This window comes from Manis pentadactyla, chromosome 8 (assembly GCF_030020395.1).
Source record: "Manis pentadactyla isolate mManPen7 chromosome 8, mManPen7.hap1, whole genome shotgun sequence".
NCBI lineage: Eukaryota > Metazoa > Chordata > Mammalia > Pholidota > Manidae > Manis > Manis pentadactyla.
The window spans coordinates 29,335,562-29,361,972 of record NC_080026.1 but is presented as its reverse complement, the minus strand read 5'-3'; the positions used below and the strand labels follow the sequence as shown (position 1 = coordinate 29,361,972).

At 34.5% G+C, this 26,411-nt stretch overlaps 1 protein-coding gene across 1 annotated transcript in view; it reads right to left on the bottom strand.

The window, feature by feature from the left end:
* Positions 1–26,411, bottom strand: part of LRP1B (LDL receptor related protein 1B) — a 1,911,502-nt gene that overhangs the window by 694,271 nt on the left and 1,190,820 nt on the right. Inside the window, exon 21 of the mRNA XM_057505633.1 lies at positions 12,505–12,687. Coding sequence (XP_057361616.1) covers positions 12,505–12,687 — 183 coding nt within the window. The remainder of the gene's footprint in view (positions 1–12,504; positions 12,688–26,411) is intronic.

Sequence of the window (26,411 nt, the reverse complement as noted above, 5' to 3'; positions counted from 1 at the left end):
AGTATATACAGAGAAGACAAGTAATGATTCTATAGCATCTTACTATGCTGATGGACAGTGACTATACTGGGATATGTGGGAGGGACTTGATAATAGGTGGAGTCTAGTAACCATAATGTTTTTCAAGTAATTGTACATAAATGATATCAAAATTTAAAAAAATTTAAAAAAAAGAATAAAAATGGATATGTAACAATAATAGTAACAACAAACAGAAATTACAATAATCAGCAATTTGGTATCATGACAGCTAGTATATGCACACACATACAGGACATTGTAAGGACTATTTTCATTTGTGTTACCTTGAAACATATAGTTTAGGTTACAAGCCTCTACCTACACAGTCAACAGCTATAGGATAACTAAGAGTTTCTAGGAATCCCTAGGATATGTGCCCTTTCCCAAAGTAAATTTATATGATCACTTCTGGAGTTTATTTGTTAAACTGTTTTGGCCATTTGAAAAAAAAATAGATTTATCATTTTGTAAATTGCTTGACTTGCTCTTATCTTAATAAAAGACATGTTGTAACAGGATATTTTCTGTTGTGGGAATGACTGGTGATTAACATTAGGAATACATGTATGAAAAAATATAAATGGAATTACTCAATAATATATTTATAATGTCTTTTTGAATAGAGTGATTTTTGAATTGTATTTTTTCTTTTAATTTTTACACTACTAGCATTTAATACCACATGCATATTTATTTCTCTAACAATGTTTGACTTCAATTCAATTCAGCAAATATTTATTGAGTATTATGTGCCTGCCTCACTACTGAAGAATGTGGAAAGATGGGGAAAACAACTTCTTGTCCTCGTGGAACAATGACTCTAGTAGTAACAAGTATTCTAATATTGAACATATAAAAAAAGTGTGAGATAAAAGTTATATAATGATCAGAGTGCAATGGATTTCAAGGAGACAGAAAATAAGTATGATTGGAAGATACAGAACAAGATTTACTGAGATATTATTTGAAAAAGGGGTTTTCAAGGTGGCAGTGGCTATTATATACAGAAAGGAAAGTATTTCAAGAAAAAAAAGTCATATAGACAGCTGTCTTTTTGCATATATTCTTGACATTCAAATACATACCATGTGCAAAATGAACAGAAAAAGAGAGATAATAATTTAAAGGTATGGTGATCACTTCTACCATTTAATGGGAATGTGTGAGGGTATAGATGGTGGAAGGAAATCAATTCCCTTAATTTATTCTCTCCCATTTCTGAATGAATCCACTGTAAAATTTTATTTTGTATACGTATTTTTGTTTTATTCTAAACATTATTTTCTTAATAACATAGTTATACATGCAATTTTTCATCAGAATTATATACACAGAACAGGTATACTGAGTTTTATGGATGATTTTCAATGGTAATTTCGAACATACACAGTTGTAGATTTATTTGCTGAATTTGGCCATACATAAGATGCAACTCCTGTTTAAATGCCTAACAGTTGGAAAGGGTGGAACTTATTGCAGAAGTGATAATAAGGCAGTTTGGGGCCACAGTTCCTGAAGTATTGATTACTAATTCAAGTGCTAATCCTGTGAACAATAGAGAACCATTTTGAGAAAGTGAATGAATGCTCAAATTGCAGCTTATGAAATGAGAGGAAGTCAAAGCTGTGTGTAGAATGAATTGAAGCTAATAACTGTCAGGGGAGAAAAATAGTCGGCTGCATGGTCTGAGTGATATAACACAGGCTTATACTCAGGCTGTCATATGTGAGTGTAATTTGGGAAGTTAGAGAAATTGTAGAGGTAGCATGAATTGGATATGGAAAAAACGTACAAATTAGGAGCGCCAAATGGTACTTACTGCTTTAAATCCAAAGTATTTAGGGGATTGCAGGTGTTTTTAACAGAAATAGAGAAATGAAAAAGACTTCCTGGCTTCGGAGAGAAATTAAATAAATATTTTAAAAAATTTAAATTACATTTTATTTTATTTATTTGGAGAGAAAAAATAAAATTTCATGTTTATTTAAATCTAGAATGAGAAATCATTTCTGGTGACCACTGGAACAGCAATTTCAATCCCAGGTCGGAATAGGATGTTAGGTTGCAAAGGGGAAGGGATAAGTGAGAGAGAAGACATCTAGGTACACTACACAAGATGACTTAATGAAGGGAAGGAGGAAGACAGGAAAAGCTAATTAAATTAAAAAAAAATTTTTTTTAACTTATTGGACTTAGGTATATTTAGGGAGAGGAAGAAAAACTAGTGTGAAAAAAAAACCTTGAAAACATAAGCAAGAAAAATAACTAAGGTCCCATAGGAAGTAGGAGGTCACAGGACCAGTATCTAGAGAAGAGCCCTTCTGGGCAAAATGGGGGATATGTTTTTCTTTACATACTGGATTGAAGGGAGAGGAATAAGCATAGAACAAAAGGTTTAAAACTGTCACCGGGAAGAGTCAAAATAGAAGTATACAAGGCTCACAAGAAGCAATATGCAAAATATGGCATGAGCTTTTTAGCACTTAGCCAGTGGAGGGCTCTCCACATTATTTTCATCAGAAATAAATATAAGTATTCCATAGGATTGGTTACAAGAAGGAAAATAAGAAGCACTGTATTAAGAAATTCTTCATATATAATCCATCATATAATTCTAACAGAATAATTATTTCATTGTAGGTTATTTTTGGTTGTAATTATCCAGATTGATTTTAAACAGTGATTAAATTCACCATTTCACTTTGTGTTTACTGATAGAACAACGGGTGAGGAAAACAAAACAATCTAAACATAGAAAATAATAACACTTTGCCAGTCACAGAAGCCCACAGAGGATTTTCATTACATGAAGGATCAGAACGGAGCATGCTGTTTATGATGCTGCTGTCAGAGTTAAATCCCCACATGTGCCAGTCAGTTTTGTTACATTCTTTTGCTGAAGACTACTTTATCCTTAACTCTTAACCCCAACCCGGGACCTGACTAGAAAGTGTATGTTGCTTTTTCAATGGAATCTAAAGTAAAAGGTATATGAGTCACTATCTATTTATTACCACTCTTAGAAAGACAACATAAGAGGAGACAATATGAGCATGACACCTTTTCACTTTTTCCCTAGTCATCCTTTTCCTCTATTCAGAGACAAACACTGACAATATTTTCTTGTGAATGCTTCTAGAAATATTTATTATACAGAAGAATATACTTTCATTTCAACAAATATTATACCCTAAATCGGCTATGGCATTCCTTCACTTTTCACTAAACATTCAATACTTAATCCCAAGTAAATGTTCATGTCAGTGTAGCACAGGGATTTTCATTCTTTAAATTACTGCAAGGCATCCTACTGTATGTACTGTATGTACCATACATGTATGTACTGTATGTACCATAACATTTGCTCCTAGTGCCCTGTTTTGGCCTATTTAGGTTGTTTGCAACATTTAGCTATTATAAACAATTTAGTGGCCAAGAGCATATGTAAAGATACTCAACATCACATGTCATTAGGGAAATGCAAATTAAAACAAATTACCACTAACATCTATTGGAACAGCGAAAATATAAAACACTGATACACCAAATGCTGGCAAAGACAGGGAGCACAGGAACTCCTCGTTCTTTGCTGGTGGGAATGTGAAATGGTATTGACACTTCACTTTGGAAGACAGCACAGCAGTGTCTTACCGAACTGAACACACACTTACGGAATGATCCAGCAATCATTCTCCTTGGTATTTACCCAAATGAGTTGAAAATGTATATACACACAAATGTTTATAGCAGATGTTTACATCCTACTTGACAAAACTTGGAAGTAACCTAGATGTCTTTCAGTAGGTGAACTGGGAAGAAAACTGGCCACATCCAGACAATGGAATGTTATGCAATGCTAAAAAGAAATGAGCTATCAGGCCATGAAAGGAAATGGAAGAACCTAAAATTCATATTACTAAGTAAAAGAAGCCAATCTGAAAGGGCTACATATTATATAATTGTAGATATACTACATTTTTAGAAAAGCAAAGCTATCGAGACATAAAAAGATTGGTGGTGGCCATGAGTTGTGGGGAAGAAGGGTAACCAAGAGTGAACCCTAATGTAAACTACAGACCTTGGGTGACAATGATATGTCAGTGTAGGAATGCAGGTTCATCAACTGTAACAAATCTACCATTCTGTTGTGGGATGTTGATAGTGAAGGAGATGGTGTATATAGGGGTGGGGAGGTATAGGGAGACTCTGTTCTTCCCTCTTACTTTTACTGTGAACCTGAAACTGTTGTAAAAATTAAAGTCTACTTTAGAAAAAAAAAGTTTTCACAAAACTTATTGTGAAAAGGTTTATTGTGTAGTACCTCCCATTTAATCCAGTTATGAATATATAAATATATGTATTATGATTTCCTTATTAATCCATGCATTATTTTGAAGTGTGATGTTAGTTTTAAATGAAGGGGGTTCTTATATTTTTGATGATTTCTAATTTGATTTTTGTATATGGAGCATACTTTCTGTAAATCATCAATTATTTGAAAACCTAACATATGGTCAAATATGAAAATATTTTGTGTGAGTTTGGCATGCATGTAAGGGTCTATTAATTCATCAGCTTATACTTATTAAACATTTGATTCAAATATTTAAAACATCATTTAAATGAATACCTTTGTACACATGTCTCTTCAAATGTATTAAGCATATTTGTACAACAAAGTCTTGGAGGTGGCATTGTGGATGAAAGAGTATTCACATTTTAAACATTGATAAATGTTGCCAATGGCCTTCCACAGAGGTTCACCAATATTCACTGATGTCAAAATGTTAGCTTCATCTACTCTCACCAACGTAGAATATTATAGGTTTTGTTAATAACCACCAGTCTAATACTGGAAAAATTGCAATCCCAATACAGATTTTGTTTTCTCTGATGGGTGAGGTTGATTGTCTTTTTTTGCATGCTTAAGAGCCTTTCGTGTTTCAGTTTCTGTGAACTTTGCCCACTTTTATATGGGTGGTCTTTTTAAAAAGGACACCAATGAGCTATACTATGTATCAGGTATAATTATTTAGGATATGTGTTGCAAGTATTTCCCACAGTTTATTCTGCTAACTATCTTCTTCAGTTTTGGACCATTCTTGCTTATAAAGAGAGGATGGTACCTTTTCATGGTGAATTATTCTTATAATATATTGCTGGATTTGCTCATGTTTTATCTAGAATGATGGTAGTAATGGTCATCAGAGAGATGGTTTGTAATTTTTGTGTGTATGGGAAGTACTAATTTTGGGGGTTGTAAAATCAATACTGTGTTGCCTAAAAGGATAATCTAAAGCTTTTATTCCTTTCAAACACTCAGAGTTTTGAAAGAAATGGCATCTAACTGCAAGAAATGTAGTAAATTATATTTTATTTTTTAATGTTTGAAGACACTTAGAGCAATTTTAGCCTATAATAACATTAGAAATATAAATGCTACAAGTGTAAAAATCATTTGAAAGTTTATTTAAATTTCTTAGTTTTGTAAATTGAGTTATAATTATACATAAATTTTAAATTTTGAATATAACACTTTTAATATTATTCTTTGTTTCCATCACTCTAATTGGAGATAGAAAACTACTAGAAACAAACCTAAAATTTATTAAGATTAATAAAACTAAGTATGTGTTAAAAATAAATAAAATTTTAAATGGTGTCTTTCATATTTTTTATTGCATTTATAAAATGCAATATATACTTCTGAAGTTGGTTAAACTTAAAAATACACTGAGAATTTTGGGACATTCTGCATATAAACTTTTAAAGTTATGAATTTTTCCTTTCAGCAATGTTTTATTTATACCCCTTATGCTCTACCATATATATATATTTATTTTATAAAAGTTCTACAATTTCAGTTTGATTCTCTCTAGAATTGAGATAGTGTTTTATTTTATTATTAAATTTCCAAGTGAGAGAGTTGCTTACTTTTCATAATTACTAGATTTATTATGGCTATGATCAGGGAATATTATTTGCATTATTCCTTCTTTGGATTTATTGAAATTGTGACCCCAAGTGTTCACTTAAAAAAATATTTAATGAGCCTTGTAAAAGAAGATTTATTTCTTCTGCCTTCTAAGATTAATTTTTACTAATTTGGTCTAAACATAATTTTTTAATATTTTATGTTCTTCACTTATTTTTTCTTGTACTTAAGTTGTCATGGATAAAATAAGTAGATTAAGTAGGAAAAATCCTAATATTGTTTTCTCATCGTAGTTTTCATTTTTGCTATATAAAATACAATAGTACACTATCTAATGTAAGATATTTAACCTTGCAAATCTTTATCGAAGACTGCATTTTCATCATTAATTGTGCTTTTCTTAATCTCATCATCCTTACTAAACTCATCTTGTGTCATTCTCTCACTAAATTCTATTTTCTTATGGCTCTAATAATTTTCTTAGTGAGGCTTTCTATGGAAAATGCTTTTTATTTTGTAGGACTAAATTATCTGGAACAACATTTTACCTGGGTGTAGAATATTAACCTGAAAGTGTTTTTCTCTTTGCTTCTTATTACTCCATTATCTTGTGGCATTTCTTAATGCCTTTCTAGATAATCTGATTTTCTCTCTGGTAGTTTCACTATCTGATGATCTGCCGTTTTAAATGACTAATAGAGGTTTGGGTTAATTTTATTCATTCTACACAGATGTCTGAATTTATTTCTTTACGAGGAATCAAATTCTTCTAGATACCTTAGTTATTCTGTTTGTGAGTGCCTGTTTTTTTTCTGTTAATACCTGTATTCTGTCATGGGATTTCTTTAAGGGTCTGTTGCAGCCTTTCAATCACAGATTTTGACTGTCTTTTTTTTTGGTAATTGATTTTCTCTTTGTGATTTTTTTTTTTGTAGATAATTATTTTTTATTGAAGGGTAGTTGACACACAGTATTACATTACATTAGTTTCAGGTGTACAACACAGTGATTCAACATTTATATACATGATAATTCTAGGTACCAGCTATCACCATACCAAGTTGTTACAATATTTTTACTATATTCCTTATGCTATACATTACATCCCGGTTACTTATTTATTTTACATTTGGAAGTGTGTACTTTTTTGTTGTTGTTGTTGTGAGGGCATCTCTCATATTTATTGATCAAATGGTTGTTAACAACAATAAAATTCTGTATGGGGGAGTCAATGCTCAATGCACAATCATTAATCCACCCCAAGCCTAATTTTTGTCAGTCTCCAATATTCTGAAGCATAATGATCAAGTTCTTACATGGAGAACAAATTCTTACATAGTGAATAAGTTACATGGTGAACAGTACAAGGGCAGTCATCACAGAAACTTTTGGTTTTGCTCATGCATTATGAACTATAAACAGTCAGTTAAAATATGAATATTCATTTGATTTTTATACTTGATTTATATGTGGATACCACGTTTCTCTCTTTATTATTATTATTTTTAATAAAATGCTGAAGTGGTAGGTAGATACAAGATAAAGGTAGAAAACATAGTTTAGTGTTGTAAGAGAGCAAACGTAGATGATCAGGTGTGTGCCTGTAGACTATGTGTTAATCCAAGCTAGACCAGGGCAATAAAATATCCACGTATGCAGAAGATTTCTCTCAGAACAAGGGGGGGTGAGGTTCTAAGCCTCACCTCTGTTGATCCCCAATTTCTCACCTGATGGCCCCCCTGCGACTGTGCCTGTCTTAGGTTGTTCCTCCCTTGAGGAATCTTACCCGTCTCTGGCTAACCAGTCATCTTCCAGGGCCATACAGGGAAATGTAAAGTTGGTAAGTGAGAGAGAAGCCTTATTGTTTGAAATCTTTGTGATGTTTTTATATATTATTATTTTTCAATTCATTTTCTCTGTGTCTGGTCTAGAGTCTATTTAAAATTCTATGTTGATATATTTCATTTTCAAATCTGCTAGTATCATTCTCTATCTTTTCCCTTCATAATTTATTCTGCTCATCATATCTGTTTCTATATATATAATATATTCATATATTGATATAGCTATTCTTGTTCATTGTAGAGATATTTTCTGTTTATTTTTCTCTTTGAGTATCTTAAAATACTTATTCTAAACTTTTTTAGACATATATCTCATTTTCATTTAATCTTGAGTAAATTCATTTTATAATGATTGATTTTTGAAGGCTGAGCTTATTAGAGATATTGTTTGTCATGCATTTTAGACTTTTGATTACAATGTCATCTTGGATAAGGGTTTTCAACTTTATTTCTGACTTTGTGTTTACTTGTCACTATTTATATGCAGTGCTACATGTACTTCAGTCCATCCCGTAACTCCCAGCACTCTTGGTTCAGAAATACATCTTATATTTGTTTTTTTGAGGCATTCTATCTCACCATGATATTAGATTTTTATCAGATTCAGTCTCTAAGCCAGCCAGAGGCTCGGCTTGATTACCATGCCTATGTCCTCTCATCTCTCTATTCACACAACTTGATTTAAGTCTCCATCCTAGGAAGCAAGCTGCAGCAATGCTCTTTTCTTTTTTGTTAGTTTTCCTTTCCAAAGCAAAGGGGTCCCAGTCCAGTTTCTGGTTGCCAGCAGTGAGCCTGGCTGCAGTCCCCAACTTTGTGTGGGACAGTTTTATTCCCCATTAAAACTAAGATCTGAATACCTGTTCATGTCTACTGGCTTCCATAGTCATCCCAATCAGGCATACAGCTTCAACCCAGCTCACCATTTGTTAGTTTGTTTATTTTATTTGTTATAAGACTATATCCCTCTCATTTTCTCCTGTAATATTTTATCGTCACCTCTATGCATTTTTAGCAATGGACAGAGGATTCAAAGTGTGAACTTAAAAGCCCATCTTTTTCCCTTAGGCCTTCTTAATGACATTAGAGTAAGCCACTGTGTGAATACACTGTAATTACTGTTATTAAATTATTAAGTCATTGCCTACTGATGGGCAATGTGTTTTTTCTAGCTTATTTACTATTAAACACAATCTGCATTGAAAATCTTTGTACACTTCTGCTTTCTTTACATACATTTGTAGAAGTGAGAAGGCTGAGTCAAAATTATGTTCCTACCAAAAGCTGGAGGGCATATTTTCCCCATAATCTTGCCATCACTCTATAAGATTCCCAGTCTGAAGAATGGTATTGCTGAATTTCTTTCCCATGGGAGGTAGACTTGAAATTTTCTCCCTTGATTTCCCAACTATAACTGCAATTTGTTGGTCTAGGATATGAGAGACCAAATATGGGATAGTTTAGTTCTTTTTCAAAGTTTGTCCTTTGAGATTAGAAATGACAGTGGTTGTGTTGTACTTATATTTAATGTAGTCTTATTATCTTCTTTATTGGAATAAAAAAACATAAAATGTGCTTACATTTTTACACTAATAGATGATAACTTTTCCATAAAAGAAAGGGCATTATAAGCACCAAATGTAAACTGATTACCTAGAAAACTTTTAAATGTTCAAGCTAGCATTTGGAAATCTTTGAAGAATATATACGAACTCTGAATTTAGTATCATGGGCAATTTAATGGTCTTTTAGTTTGCACAGCTGAAAATTTAATTAAAGCAAACTTAATATCAAAAAGATTATAGATGTGTACATATTTTTAATCCAGTGCTTTTATTAGTGATTCACTGTAATGTCTGCAATATTCATAAATACATATGTATATGTGAATGTGAATTATGATTCCTCAAATAATCTGATACAATGTGGTTTACTGTATTTAAGCAACAGATTAAATTAGAAGTAGATGAATGGGTAAATTTACCTTTCACATTTCCCTTTTATTTTTTATTTATTTATTCATGTGTGTGAGAACATTTAAGATCTACTCTTAGAAAATTTCAGTTAAAAATGCAGTATCATCAACTACAGTTACCATGTGATACACATTGCTCTCTCAGTGCAACATGGGTTTTAATGCAGTTCTGCTTTTTTACATTTAATTTATGTTTGCATGATGACTGTGTGATATGAACATCTGATGTTTATTGACATCATTGAGTGGATAATCCAAATCCAAAGTCAACATACATGAAAGTGTCTCTCAGAATCCAGCTCTCAAAGATAGCCAGTGCATGGGATCACAATATACTAACCCCAAATAAGCCACTGAACATAAGGATTATTTTGAGTTGAAGGCATTTGAGATTCAACAGGAGAAAGAAGCCATCCTGTAGCTTCCCTTATCTGACTAAAAGCATAACCTTCTGAGAAATGAGGACTGCCATAAATCTTTTCCCAAGTACGTTTTATGTACATGAAGATGAAGCAAAGTCAATGCCAGAATGGACCTGCACAAACTATTAACTAGCCCTTATCTTCCATTAGCTTTCTCATATACAAACTTTCCCATAATTTGCCATCACTGTAAACTCTAAGTTATTTTCCTTTGGCTTGTCCCTTCTCTAAAAATGTGCTGTTTTTCTAAGATGCTTATGTGAGCCTGAGTTCTAACCACCCCTGGGAGTTACTAATCACTGAATTCTCCCACATAGTATGCATGATACATGTGTTAATAAATTTGTTTTTTTGTTTTCTTTATTTATCTTTTTATTATCTATTAATTTACAGGGCTCAGCCAATGAATCTAAGATGGGTAGAAGAAAAGTTGGTTTTGTTTTGTCTTTTCCTCCAAACATCAACCATCCTCATCATACTTCAGATTTATTTTTAAGTTGAGCTATATTCAGAGGAAGACGTTTCATAAGAATTCACCACAAAATATCAATACACACATATAAGATAAATCATAAGCACTAGGAATTCCCTATTAACTTTACTTAACCCAGTTATTTATGTTTTCTCAACATATATTGTGTCATAGTTCAAACCAGTTTTTACTAACATACAGCTATTAGAAATTACTTTGTAATACAGTTATTTATAATTTCTTTCTTCATAAAGAAATTGCAGCTTGATTATGTTTCACCTCTAAATTTGCTAAAACTTGATAACATATTCAGTTAATTTTAGCTCAGGGTTTTCCATGTCAATTTGTATTTTGTTTTACTATATAGCTTTGCCAGTTCTTTATTCATATACTTGCTAAAGGTTGTTATCTGATATATTTCAACATTAGCCTAATCAAGCAAATGCCAGAAGCAACATGGGAAAAAATATGCATAAATATATATGTTTAGAATAATGGTCACCTGAGTCAAATAACTGGCTCTTTGGCATTAAAATTAGCCTGTTAAGTAAACTTGTTTATTTAGTCAGTAGTTCATTCATTTTAATTAATTATTCACCTATTAATCCAGTTTAAAATAAATTTTCATACAGACCTTCTAAACTTAAAATCACATTTTTCCAACCAATGACCCCAAAACTAAGATTCTTCATATAACAATTGAAAAACTGCAGAAATTAAAAAAATATTGTTGGAAAAATAACCAATTTGAAAATTCAGCTCCCTCAGTAAGAAGCCATGTTCACTCATATTTATTTCTTTATTTCTCCTTTGAATACTTAATTGTAAACAGGAAGTATATAAAGAAAATAAACACAATTCATTTTTATATCTTTTCATATCTTTAAATGCCCATAGGCCATGTGGTTTCCAGAGTGTTTGCTTACTCACAGCTGTGATAACTTGTTTCTACCTTTTGGTTGAAATACCTAATAAGGGGCAGAATGAATCACTAAGAGCTCATGATTAAGCAATTCAAAAGCAATTTCACATTAAAAAGAAACCCCAGAGATGATTCCAGACTATACCCTAAAATCTATAGAAAAGTGTTTCATTGGGTTACTTGGATGATGATTCAAAGCATTTCACAAATTATACCAAGATAGCTCATTGTATTTTTTTTCCTTAAATTTCAGCTCATAATCTGATATAGAAAGTTAGCTTATCATGTTAAGTGGAAGGTATTATATATAGAAAAACAAAATGGAAACATCATCATAATAGAATAATTTCATAAAAAATAATTAGAAGTTTTAGTGACTCTCAAGACAAATCTGCTCTTTGAATGACAGTCAGCACCCTCATCCCAATGGGATCTAACAATAGCATAGTAAATTTTAGGAAACTAGTTGAAATAAATGTATGTAATTTTGCTTTTACTTTCTAGTCTGTGGGTTTATCACAGTCAACCCTTTCTGGACTCACTGAAAATCTAGACTGAATCCAGATTGACTGGTTTCAAATCCCAATTCTGCCATGCTGTCTCTGTGACATGGCAGATTAAGACTTCTTTTTTCTTTTTTTAACATGAGCAAGTTAGAAACGTCTCTGGGCCTCAGTTTTCTCATTGTGAATTGGGATGATGAAATGAATTCTTAGACATTCTTACAACCATACCAGGCCCTTGGATAGTCCTCAATAAATGTTAGCAATCACTATGGTTCTATATGGAACATGAGCAAACCTACTTGAAAAACAAGAATACTGTTTATAAAGGTGAGATATGGATTAAGGATGAGCCAAAGAGATTCTACATCCGGGAAGCCAAAAGCAGAAACTGAACACAATGTTCCTCTTACCTGTGCTCCGACAGGAAAACTTGGTCTTGTGATCACACAACCGTAAGGTACCATCACAGCCTTTTTCATCACTACCATCTTCACAATCTTTTTCCCCATCGCAGCGCCACAGACCAGGAATGCAATTTCCATCAGGATGGCATTGAAATTCATCCCCATTACAACCAGCAGGAGAACGAATCTCTTGAATTGAAACAAGGGGGAGAGAGGCAGAAGCAGGGGTTGAGGGGAGGAGAGAGGAGAGAAATCACGATTTTACTTGATGATAATATTTTTCAATTTTTTTCTTTCTCTAGACATTATTACAATACCAGAGAGAATATGTTTTTACTTTAGTTGTTTAATAGCTGTAATACTCTTTTGTATTTTCAAATTCATTCTAGAAATGTTAATAATCATAGAAAATGATGTTTCTTGCCTTCCACAGAATTTCTGAAAGTACCAGATGCATTAGAAAAAGGGAAAGAGAAAGTAAGATAATATGTAGGTATTCCGTTGCGATTTTAATGAGTATCTTGAGAATGAGATCATTGAAGGGCTTTTCTCTATGGCACATGAGAGAGATTTCACATTCTGCTCTAAATGTTAAGACTTTGGTTACTTTTTTGACACATCTTTAGATATTTTCCTTCAGACTATTAAAAAAGTAAATAACCAAAAAATAGTAAGTGCTTTCTAAACAAAATCTTTGAAGAATAACATCCACATTTTTAAAAACAAACAAAAAGCCAGTTAATAAACAAATTTTTCAGAGCATAAGATTTCAGTTCTAGAATCAGAACAGACACACATAAGAATTTAATGAGGTACTATGCATTCATATTCAATTTATCAATTAATAATTCATTCAGTGCACAGATAACACTATTTCTCAAAACTGATGACTAATGTATACGTTAAATTCTGCAGGTAAGCATAAGCAAGGATAAGGGAAGACAAATGTGGATATGTATGCTTTACAGCATAGCTGTTGAAAAATATGGCCATCCTGCAGTATTATTAATAATACTAATATATAATATTATGAGATATATTAAGCAGAATCTCTCAGTTCCATTGTAAAATATTTTAATATATATTTTCCCAGACTGGAGTTTTAATGAAACAAATTTATTGTGTATATTACATAACCATATGCAGCAATTAATCTACATTATAACTATAACGGCAATTATCCTGTATCATTATGATTAGTTTGAAGAAGGTTCAGGTGAGTCACCCATTGCTTAATAAGCTGGTATGGTAAGTAAGGACTGTGTGGTTATGAGGTAAGATTAGATTCGCTTAAGGTCAAAGCTAATAATAGCACTTATAATAACTAAGGCAGCTACTTAATCTTTTGATATGTTTGCTCACCTGGCAAGTGGAGAGTGCAGGAATGTTGTGAGGACTAAATGGATAGCTGTAAATGATCACATTTTTAACCACAAAATTTTGTCACTATTATTCATTTCCTGACTTTTTCTTCTTTAAAGACTTTCAACAACTATAATATATCAGATGAAATGATACTATAAAGATGCACAGAAAATTTGCCTCTACTTCCCAAGTATTCCTAGAGCAGTAGAGCTAAAATAATAACAACAGCAGTGAAAAAGAAAGATAAAAGGATCCCCATAGAAGCAAGAACAAAGTTCTTTTGGTAGAAAATAGAAGTTCCAATTCACAGAAAACCTGTAAGACAAATTTTCAAAAGTAACCATTGCTAAGAACACTTGTAATTATCACACCCAGTTGACAGAGAAGCCACTGAGTTTAGGATGGCTCCAAAGTCCCTTCCAAAAACAGAGCCTTTCTCGTTGTCCTGTCGTAATTATCTAAATCATTTGGTTTGGACATACAGAATCTTCATAATTAAACAAAATACTTGCATGTGCACACACATTCAATAAAGATGGTAGTCTGTACATTCAGAAGGTGTATGTGGAATGTGTTAGAGCATATTTAATTTAGTATCTGTGGAATGACCTCTTTAGCAGTGCAGCCTAACCACTAGAGTGGGAAAGAATGATGGGGCCAGTTTCAAAAACAAGGTACTGTGAAGTTTTCAAACCCAGGATCTTTTTAAAGGAAACTTAACAATCCTATGGGATTGCAGCATGCAAGAAGAGGAAAGGAGACAAACCAAATGGCACTCCAAAGCCCTCTAGTTCTCCAAGGAAATCTATGGAAAAGAACAGCTTCCATGTAGCAGTGAAATGGCCTCTGGTTCTTTTCCTGCTATATAACCTTCCTTGAAAAGGAAGTAAAACAAACTTTGGCTCAGTTGAATTTTGTAACCAGTAGTATGAGCTCAACCAATAACATGTAAAAGTTGTATTTCAGGTAATTGTCACTCAGTGATTCCAAAGACTTACTCAAAGATGGAGGGCATGTTGATTTTCTACATTCTATGAAGTAAGATTTGAAGACTTGGCAGCTCATATGTTGAATCTGTCCCTCAATTTGTTCAATTTGGCAAACACTCTATTGATCTTTTAAAAATCTGAAGATTTCCTATAAAAAATATAGATTTTCTAGTTTCTTGAAGAGAAGATTCTTGGGCTAACATCCTTGCAGGACAACAAAGTTAGCGGCTTTGTATGTGGTAGAATGAATTGTACTAACAGCTTCTTATAATAAGACAAAGATACTCATTTCTACTGACTATTCCCTAGTGGAATATTCTTTTCTTTCCCTTGGTGGATGGAGGCAGTAGGGCAACTGCTAACTACATTTTCTTTGGTTCCTGAATCTACTAAGCTATAAGAAAAATTTTATTTCACTCTTGCTTCAGTATTAATACTAATTTTATTCTCGGGTGCAAATTAGTTTTTCTTCTTTATGAGTCCTTTATATGGATATCTGTGAATAATTCCAAAATTCATCATGTTTCTTTGCAATAGCTTCTTAGAATTTAGAGCAAAATTTATGGATTATTTTCCATATTACTTTGGACCAATCTCATCCTTAGATATATTTGCATTACTAATCCTTATTCTGCCTTTGTTTATGTCCTTCTTCTTTATAACCTTTAATCCTTCCAGGTTATAGGTTAGATTATTTTTGGAGATGATCAGAAGACTAAGTAAATAAATAAACAGGACAGTGATAGGCAAGGGCATTTTGAGAAGAAATAACATATTGTATGTTTAGAATGACCTAATTTAGGAATCATTTTATTAGCTTAAATGAAATTAAATAGTATATACAAAATTCTGTACCAAAATTCCACTCACCTCCCCATCAGGAACCATGCTGCCTCAAAGATGTCAAAAATAATGGAAGGAATTCCATGTTCTATTATTGTTAAGAGTAATACTTTGACATTTTAAATGCATTTTTTATTTGGTTTCCAGATCTACTTGTTTATGTTCTTCAACCATTAACTCAATGACCAAATGGGAAATTCTTAAAAAGGAAACTTATGTAAATTCAGAAATCGAATAGATTAAACTGATTAAAAAAGAGATTTGCAAAGGTAAACTCTTGCTCCAAGAGACAAGTTCGTTTCTCCTGATCCCAGTGGTATGGCAATTTTACATATGACTCCTAGTCTTTTAGCTTAATATTACTTACAGCTGAAAATAAGTTTTAGACACAGATAAAAGCAGAATCTATGAGAGAGTATGCTGTTACTGTCTATGCATTTTATTTTATTCCGTTTGTATTTTCTTTGCTCGGAATTATTTGGTTTATCTATTTATGCTTCATAAGTGAATCTACTCATTTGTTTTCTTATTCTAAATAAACATTTATCTTATAAATTCAAACAGAAATGTAATGTTTCCCTGGGGCTTTTCTCTTTTTCTTTTTCTTAAACTACCCATATCTCAACATCTGTGAACTGATATACTATCCATTAAGCAGCCCCACAAACAACCAGATCATAATAATTTTAAAATGAGGGTGCAGCCTGGAGAACTGCAAGACACCATTATAAGCATTCAATTCTAAAGGGCGAAACAGTACCCCTCTTGGTGCTCACACAGTCACTAGTGCACACCTCCTGGTCGTGACTACGTTATTCTACCCAGCCTGGAATGTCTTCTGTTTTCACTCCACCTAGGAATGTCCATAATTTTCTCTCAGATTCATTTTATTTAAGAAAAAAATTAAAAAAGCTATCTAGAATTGGGTATCTTACTCTGGTGTCTTTAGAATTAGGAAATGCATGAATAAGCTTTAGAGATTTATAAAATCTCAGAAATTATATATGATATTTTGTGTTGATACACTTTTTTTTTTTTTTACCTTTAGAAGGGATTCAGAGATTTTCTAGACTCTGACCGAACACTCCAAGAGGAATGCCAAGGCCACTGTACATGTCTCTGTTTCCTTAACTCCCACTCCATAACCTTGCATGCATATGGTAGTTTATAAGGCACTCAACTGTGTTTATGCCTTAAATTAATTATATAATGTTGAATTAAAATCCAGTGAAAAAAAGGAGCAGCATGTGTTTTTAATTTTGATTAAAAATAAACAAAATGAGAGTTGAGCCCACATAATTAAATTTTAGAGACTACTTTCTTTACTAATGTACCATTATAACCTGCTTGTAAGGCTTTTCTCATGAAGAGGCTCAAAAATTTAAAAAAACAAAAAGGAATTAGCTCATATAATAATCTTGAAACATCTATAAATTCAATTATTTCTTGTATTTAAAGCATTGTTGTTCAGCTCATTTCTTTTCTAATAAAATTAAATATTTGTTTTATTCTGTTGTAAGGTCATGGTAAAATTTGGTATTTTATGAAAAGATCAATAAATTGCAAGTTTTGCATAAGGCAGTCTAGCCTTCTTGGGTTTGTTTCTTTAACCACTGCCATCCACAAAAAAAAAGAAATCAGAAAATTTGGTTAATGTTACCCATGATCACACATTTAGTTAGTGGCAGAGAGCCACCGAATTAGTTTCATAAACTTTAAAATGAAAATATTGGCCTCTGTGATTCCTTGATTTGGTCTCTCAACATATACATATTGCAATGTGCCAGATATTTTGCCAAGTACTAGGATAGAGCAGTGAACAAGAGAGAGACTTTATTGTTTTCACAGAACTTACATGAGGGGATAAGGAGCATGCAAGCATTTAATAAATAATCATGCAAGTATATAAACTAGATTAGTCTAGAAAGTATTAAATGCTAGGAAAAAATAAATCACAGTAATGCTGTAGAGAAAGGAACATATATCCCTTCTGATTCATGATTCACTGGCCAAAATCAGTCACATTGGATGGGGCTCCAGTTATCCTGGTTCCTCCCAAACACAAAGTTTCCAGGAAGAATAACCTCACCACATGGCCCGAAAATGGAAGAAATAGAAATATACTGTGAGTGGTCCTGATGACTGCCATAGGAGTGAGTTGGGTAAGGGACATTTTGACAAGGGTAATTAGAGAAGTTTCTCTGAGAAGGTGGTATTTAGATGAGACCAAATGGAGTCAAAGAGCCAGCCATACAAGCCAGAGGAAAGAGCATACTGTAAATCAGGAAACTGTCTTTGTACAAGAAGAGAAGGAAGTACAGGGAGGGTTATAAGTGAAATGAGATCTGACAGGTAGGCAGGGCTGGGGCTTGTAGGGCTGTATCAACACATTTGGTAAGATAATTCAACAGGTATCTATCCTTTGGAGATTTTGAAACAGAAAAATAATAATTGGAACTGCATTACTAGAAGTTCTCACTGCTGTATGAAAAAAATGGGCAGTATGAGGGTTGAGTGGAAGTAGGCAGATCAGATAAATGGCTTTTTCCTGGCATCCTGGTGAAAAATGACAGGAATGGATTTTGTCTTTGAAAAGGTAAAAAAGTAGCATGAATATAGGGAAGTAGGAAGTATGTGCAATTACAAAACAATATCATAAGTGCTATGGTAGGAGAGAGTATAATGAAAAAAATGCAGATGGGAAAACTAACCTGGTCTTTGGGATTTCAGGCAAGGAGATCTTATGACAGAGGATAGATCAGAGCTCTGAGTTAAGATTAAGAGTCAGAGAGAAAAGAGAAAGGAGTAAAAGATTCTGAACAAAGTCAGCAGCATTCATAAAATTCTATGTCATGTGTGATGGGAGGAAGAGACAAAGAGAAAACCAGAGACATGGGCAACTCCTACCTAGACCTTGAATGGCCTTATGTGCTATGCTAAATGGTTTGGGTTTAACCCTAAAGGCAACTGGGAATCACAGAAAGACTTTCAGCTAGATTCTGATAATTCTCAGACATGAAGGTTTTATAGATCACTTTGGGAGCATTTAGACAATAAATAGGGAAAAAAATCTCTAAGATTCCTTAGCATTATAAGGGGTTATTTATACATGCATTGCAACTGCTTGAACACTCAAAGTTTATACTAAAGTCAAGTAGACTATCATACACATGCATGCACACACACACGCACCTTTATATTCCTCTCCTCACTTCTCATTGCACCCCCTCATAATAAATTTAAAAAAACAAAATAAAGGAAAAGAAAAGAAAAAAACAAACCTATTTTTCAGTGTCTGTTAGGTTTGAGAGTATGCTGCTGTTTAGAAATGATGTGCTCTTCTGCCAGAAACACAGAAAAATGCCATGAAGTTTTATTTCCTCTTAACCTTCTTGCCAAATGAAATCAACTTCTGTTAACAGTTGTTGATTTTCCCATGGATGGAGAGCTGCAGTTCTCTCAGGAGCCTGTGATGACCATTCCAACCTGAGTTTCCAGGCCTGTGTGGTTTCCCAGAGCCCCAGATGCCTAAACTTCAGGACTTGGCACACAATCTATCTTTGTGATATGACTTGTCCCAATGGAGTGTTAAAATGATGACTATGTTTATATGTATGTGCTCATGCTGTTTTACTGTTATGTTTTCATGTTGCTGATGCTGGTTATATTTTTAACTAATGCAATTTTATTGAATTTTTGCCCTGAAGCTATTTAAACCAAGCGTACAATTTGGGAAATCTAATAAATAAATAAAGGCAGATCCCTGGAGGAAATGTGCAACTGATGATATAATTTATCCCAATATTTAAATGAATCCACTGTGACTAAATATTTTCAGTTAGAGGACTGGCACGGAGGATGATTTTATCTCCTAAAGTTTAAAAAAATGAAAATCAGGATTGTTATTTATATTTTTCTTAAAAAGTCAGAATATATTTTTCAGTTTGTAAGAAATGCTTAAGTCCCCATGAGAAAATAGCTAGTAATGGTGTTGCAAATATAATGAATATTTAAATTGTGGGACCCAATCTTGTGGAAAAAAAACAAAAAAACAAAAAAATTTTTATTTTTATTGTTTTAGTGAAGTTTATATCTTAACTTTTTCATTCATTGTAAAATGCTTTGAAAAGCAGAAAGAACTATGTATTGCATGTGCATAAAGCTCCTTGCATTTCCGATAATCATCATATGCCAGTCCCTGCTTGGTTCCTAGGTTTTCAATGAATAACTGTGTATTTATAATTCCTGCACCTTTGGCAGAGGTTTGCTTCAGATTCCTAGACTGTCTTTGCCTGTCCTGAAGAATGAGAATTGGTTTGGCAGCACATCATTTGTCTCATTTCATTTAACAACAGGGTGTGGACAGAAATTTGGACCCTTAACATCCTCCTAAGGTATCCTTTTAAGAGAGGGGTGCTTGTTAAAACCCACCTCCAAACCCTTAAACTGCCTGGCTAGAGCCCGCTTTGGGGTTGGTGTGGGTACTTCTCCATGTAATACAGGGCAGATTCCCCAAGGGCTGCTACCTACCTGATGGCACTATACCCTTTGCTGTGAACTAAATGAACTCAGCCTGGGCCCCTCTATTAAATCAATTGTCTTCATCCCACTGGACCCTGATGACTGCCCGAATGTCATCTAGACTACAGATGCCATATGTCTTGATTTTATTCTCACTGCTCCTTCCTCCTTCCTACCTCAGCACACGCCCAGGGCATGGTTTGTGTTCTGTTTTCTATTTCAACAATATCTTTTTACCCCTGTATGTAGTCCCCAATGGACATTGTCCTGATAACCCCCAATGGACATTGTCCTGATAACTTGATGGGACTATCAAATCATTTATTAGTACATGGGATTTATTAGAAAATTTAATGAAAAGAAGACACACTTGAAATCTGTAATATTTACTGTCTGGGTCAGTTACAAAAGTTAAATAGAAGGAAGTGGAGAAGACTGTATTGATACCTAAGCACAATTTCAATTATTGTAATAAAAACTTAGCATAAAAAAAACATGGACATATAGACCTCCCAAAAATTGAAACAAAATTCTCAATTCAGGATACTAAATATCCTGCAGTAAGTTAAATAATTGAAATGAAATTATGCAAAACAAATAAACATTGTTTTTAGCTCATCAAAATATAAGGTTTTGGGGGTGGAGCCAAGATGGTGGCATGAGTAGAGCAGCAGAAATCTCCTCCCCAAAACACATACATTTATGAAAATATAACAAAGACAACTCTTCCTAGAATAGAGAACAGAGGACACAGGACAACATGCAGACCACATCCACACCTGCGAGAACCCAGCACCTCGCGAAGGGGGTAAGATACAAGCCCCAGCCCAGCAGGACCTGAGCGCCTCTCACCCCAGCTCCTGGCAGGAGGAGAGGAGTCGGAGCAGGGAGGGAGAGGGAGACCAGGACTGCTGAACACCCAGCCCCAGCCATCCAGACCAGAGCGTAGACACAGTGCATGCATGGAAGGCTAGAAACTAGGGAAACAAGACAGCAAGACCTGTGAATGGGTCCCCGAGGCCAGCGCCTAGGGAAAAACAAAAGTGAGTGGCGTTTTTTTTTTAATTTTTTGTGAGTGCTTTTTGGAAGTCTTAAAGGGACAGGGACCTCAAAACCAGATGGAAGCATCCTGGGACACTTAGTTCAGCAGCAGGGAATTGGGGGAACTCTGGATACTCTAACCCCCTGGGCAGCAGGGAGCACAGAGGCCCCTCATGGAGATAAATAGCCTCCCGGCCGCTCCCCCTCCAAGGGCGGCTCCACCATTTTGGAGCAGCTGCCCGAGCCAGGCCACACCCACAGCAACAGCGGAGATAAACTCCATAGCAGCCGGGCAGGAAGCAGAAACCCTGTCTGCGCACAGCTTCCCAGCACAAGCGACTAGAGGTCGCTGTTCTCCCAGGAGAGGAGGGCCACAAACCAACAAGAAGGAAAGTTCTACCAGCTGTCACTCGTCCCAGCTCTGCAAACTATCTCTATCACCATGAAAAGGCAAAATTACAGGCAGACAAAGATCACAGAGACAACACCAGAGAAGAAGACAGACCTAACCAGTCTTCCTGAAAAAGAATTCAAAATAAGAATCATAAACATGCTGACGGAGATACAGAGAAATATACAAGAACGAAGGGATGAAGTCTGGAGGGAGATTACAGATGCCAGGAAAGAGATTACAGAAATGAAACAAACTCTGGAAGGATTTATAAGCAGAATGGATAAGCTGCAAGAGGCCATTGAAGGAATCGAAACCAGAGAACAGGAATGCATAGAAGATGAGATAGAGAGAGAGAAAAGGATCTCCAGGAATGAAACAATATTAAGAGAACTGTGTGACCAATCCAAAAGGAACAATATCCATATTATAGGGTTATCAGAAGAAGAAGAGAGAGAAAAAGGGATAGAAAGTGTCTTTGAAGAAATAATTGCTGAGAAGTTCCCCAAACTGGAGGAGGAAATAATCGAACAGACCACAGAAATACACAGAACTCCCAACAGAAAGGACCCAAGGAGGACAACACCAAGACACAAAATAATCAAAAAGGCAAAGATCAAGAACAAGGAAAGAGTTTTAAAGGCAGCTAGGGAGAAAAAGGTCACCTATAAAGGAAAACCCATCAGGCTATCATCAGACTTCTCAACAGAAACCTTACAGGCCAGAAGAGAATGGCATGGTATATTTAATGCAATGAAACAGAAGGGCCTTGAACCAAGGATACTGTATCCAGCATGATTATCATTTAAATATGATGGAGGGATTAAACAATTCCTAGACAAGCAAAAGTTGAGGGAATTTGCCTCCCACAAACCACCTCTACAGGGTATTTTAGAGGGACTCTTCTAGACAGGAGCACTCCTAAAACTAAACAGATGTCACAAGAGAAAATAAAATCACAGCAAAGAAAGCAGACCAACCAAATACTAACTAAGGGCAAAAAAATAAAATCAACTACCCACTAAAAGCAGTTAAAGGAAACACGAAAGAGCACAGAATAAAATAACCAACATATAAAGAATGGAGGAGGAGGAATAAGAAGGGAGAGAAGACTAGAATCTCAAGACAGTGTATATAACAGCTCAATAACTGAGCTAAGTTAGGCAGTAAGATACTAAAGAGGCTAACCTTCAACCTTTGGTAACCATGAATCTAAAGCCTGAAATGGCAATAAGTACATATCTTTTAATAGTCACTCTAAATGTAAATGGACTGAATGCACCAATCAAAAGACACAGAGTAATAGAATGGATAAAAAAGCAAGACCCATCTATATGCTGCTTACAAGAAACTCACCTCAAACCCAAAGACATGCACAGACTAAAAGTCAAGGGATGGAAAAACATATTTCAGGCAAACAAAAGAGAGAAGAAAGCAGGGGTTGCAGTGTTAATATCAGACAAAATAGACATCAAAACAAAGAAAGTAACAAGAGATAAAGAAGGACATTACATAATGATAAAGGGTTCAGTCCAACAAGAGGATATAACCATTCTAAATATATATGCACCCAACACAGGAGCACCAGCATATATGAAACAAATACTAACAGAACTAAAGGGGGAAATAGACTGCAATGCATTCATTCTAGGAGACTTCAACACACCACTCACCCCAAAGGATAGATCCACTGGGCAGAAAATAAGTAAGTACACAGAGGCACTGAACAACACAGTAGAACAGACGGACCTAATAGACATCTATAGAACTCTACATCCAAAAGCAACAGGATATACATTCTTCTCAAGTGCACATGGAACATTCTCCAGAATAGACCACATACCAGCTCACAAAAAGAGCCTAAGTAAATTCTAAAATATTGAAATTCTACCAACCAACTTTTCAGACCATAAAGGTATAAAACTAGAAATAAATTCTGCAAAGAAAACAAAAAAGCTCACAAACACATGGAGGTTTAACAACATGGTCCTAAATAATCAATGGATCAACAAACAAATTAAAATAGAGATCAAGGAATATATGGAAACGAATGACAAGAACAACACAAAGCCCCAACTTCTGTGGGACGCAGCAAAAGGAGTCTTAAGAGGAAAGTATATAGCGATCCAGGCACACTTGAAGAAGGAAGAACAATCCCAAATGAATAGTCTAATGTCACAATTGTCAAAACTGGAGAAAGAAGAACAAATGAGGCCTAAAGTCAGCAGAAGGAGGGACATAATAAAGATCAGAGAAGAAATAAACAAAATTGAGAAGAATAAAACAATAGCAAAAATCAATGAAACCAAGAGGTGGTTCTTTGAGAAAATAAACAAAATAGATAAGCCTCTAGCCAAACTTATTAAAAGAAAAAGAGAATCAACACAAATCAACAGAATCAGAAATGAGAATGGAAAAATCATGACGGACCCCACAGAAATACAAAGAATTATTAGAGAGTACTATGAAAACCTATATGCCAACAAGCTGGAAAACCTAGAAGAAACACACAACTTCCTTGAAAAACACAACCTTCCAAGACTGACCGAGGAAGAAACACAAAACCTAAACAAACCAATTATGAGCAAAGAAATTGAAACGGTAATCAAAAAACGACCCAAGAAGAAAACCCCCGGGCCAGACGGATTTACCTCGGAATTTTATCAGACACACAGAGAAGACATAATACCCATGCTCCTTAAAGTTTTCCAAAAAATAGAAGAGGAGGGAATACTCCTAAACTCATTCTATGGAGCCAACTTCACCCTAATACCAAAACCAGGCAAAGACCCCACCAAAAAAAGAAAATTACAGACCAATATCCCCGATGAATGTAGATGCAAAAATACTCAATAAAATATTAGCAAACCGAATTAAAAAATATATCAAAAGGATCATACACCGTGACCAAGTGGGATTCATCCCAGGGATGCAAGGATGGTATAACATTCGAAAATCCATCAACATCATCCACCACATAAACAAAAAGAAAGACAAAAACCACATGATCATCTCCATAGATGCTGTAAAATCATTTGACAAAACTAAACATCCATTCATGATAAAAACTCTCAGCAAAATGGGTATAGAGGGCAAGTACCTCAACATAATAAAGGCCGTATATGAGAAACCCACAGCCAACATCATATTGAACAGCAAGAAGTTGAAAGCTTTTCCTCTGAGATTGGGAACAAGACAGGGATGCCCACTCTCCCCACTGTTATTTAACATAGTACTGGAGGTCCGAGCCACGACAATCAGACAAAACAAAGAAATACAAGGAATCCAGATTGGTAAAGAAGAAGTTAAACTGTCACTATTTGCAGATGACATGATATTGTACATAAAAAACCCTAAAGACTCCACTCCAAAACTAATAGAACTGATACTGGAATACAGCAAAGTTGCAGGATACAAAATTAACACACAGAAGTCTGTGGCTTTCCTATACACTAACAATGAACTAATAGAAGCAGAAATCAGGAAAACAACTCCATTCACAATTGCATCAAAAAGAATAAAATACCTAGGAATAAAACTAACCAAAGAAGGGAAAGACCTATACCCTGAAAACTACAAGTCACTCTTAAGAGAAAATAAAGGGGACACTAACAAATGGAAACTAATCCCATGCTCGTGGCGAGGAAGAATTAATATAATCAAAATGGCCATCCTGCCCAAAGCAATATACAGATTTGATGCAATCCCTATCAAATTACCAGCAACATTCTTCAACAAAGTGGAACAAATAGATCAAAAATTCATATGGAAACACTAAAGACCCCGAATAGCCAAAGCAATCCTGAGAAACAAGAATAAAGTGGGGGGGATCTCACTCCCCATCTTCATGCTCTACTACAAAGCCATAGTAATCAAGACAATTTGGTACTGGCACAAGAACAGAGCCACAGACCAATGAAACAGACTAGAGAATCCAGACATTAACCCAGACATATATGGTCAATTAATATTTGATAAAGGAGCCATGGACATACAATGGGGAAATGACAGTCTCTTCAACAGATGGTGCTGGCAAAACTGGACAGCTACATGTAGGAGAATGAAACTGGACTATTGTCTAACCCCATACACAAAAGTAAATTCAAAATGGATCAAAGACCCGAATGTAAGTCAAGAAACCATAAAACTCTTAGAAAAAAACATATGCAAAAATCTCTTAGACATAAACATGAGTGACCTCTTCTCGAATATATCTGCCCGGGCAAGGAAAACAATAGCAAAAATGAACAAGTGGGACTATATTAAGCTGAAAAGCTGCAGTACATCAAAAGACACCATAAATAGAACAAAAAGTTACCCTACAGTATGGGAGAATATATTTGTAAATGACAGATCTGATAAAGGCTTGACGTCCAAAATATATAAAGAGTTCACACACCTCAACAAACAAAAAACAAATAATCCAATTAAAAAATGGGCAGAGGAACTGAACAGACAGTTCTCCAAAAAAGAAATACAGATGGCCAACAGACACATGAAAAGATGCTCCACATCGCTTGTCATCAGAGAAATGCAAATTAAAACCACAATGAGGTATCACCTCACACCAGTAAGGATGGCTACCATCCAAAAGACAAACAACAACAAATGTTGGCGATGTTGTGGAGAAAGGGGAAGCCTCCTACACTGCTGGTGGGAATGTAAATTAGTTCAACCATTGTGGAAAGCAGTATGGAGGTTCCTCAAAATGCTCTAAATAGACTTACCATTTGACCCAGGAATTCCACTCCTAGGAATTTACC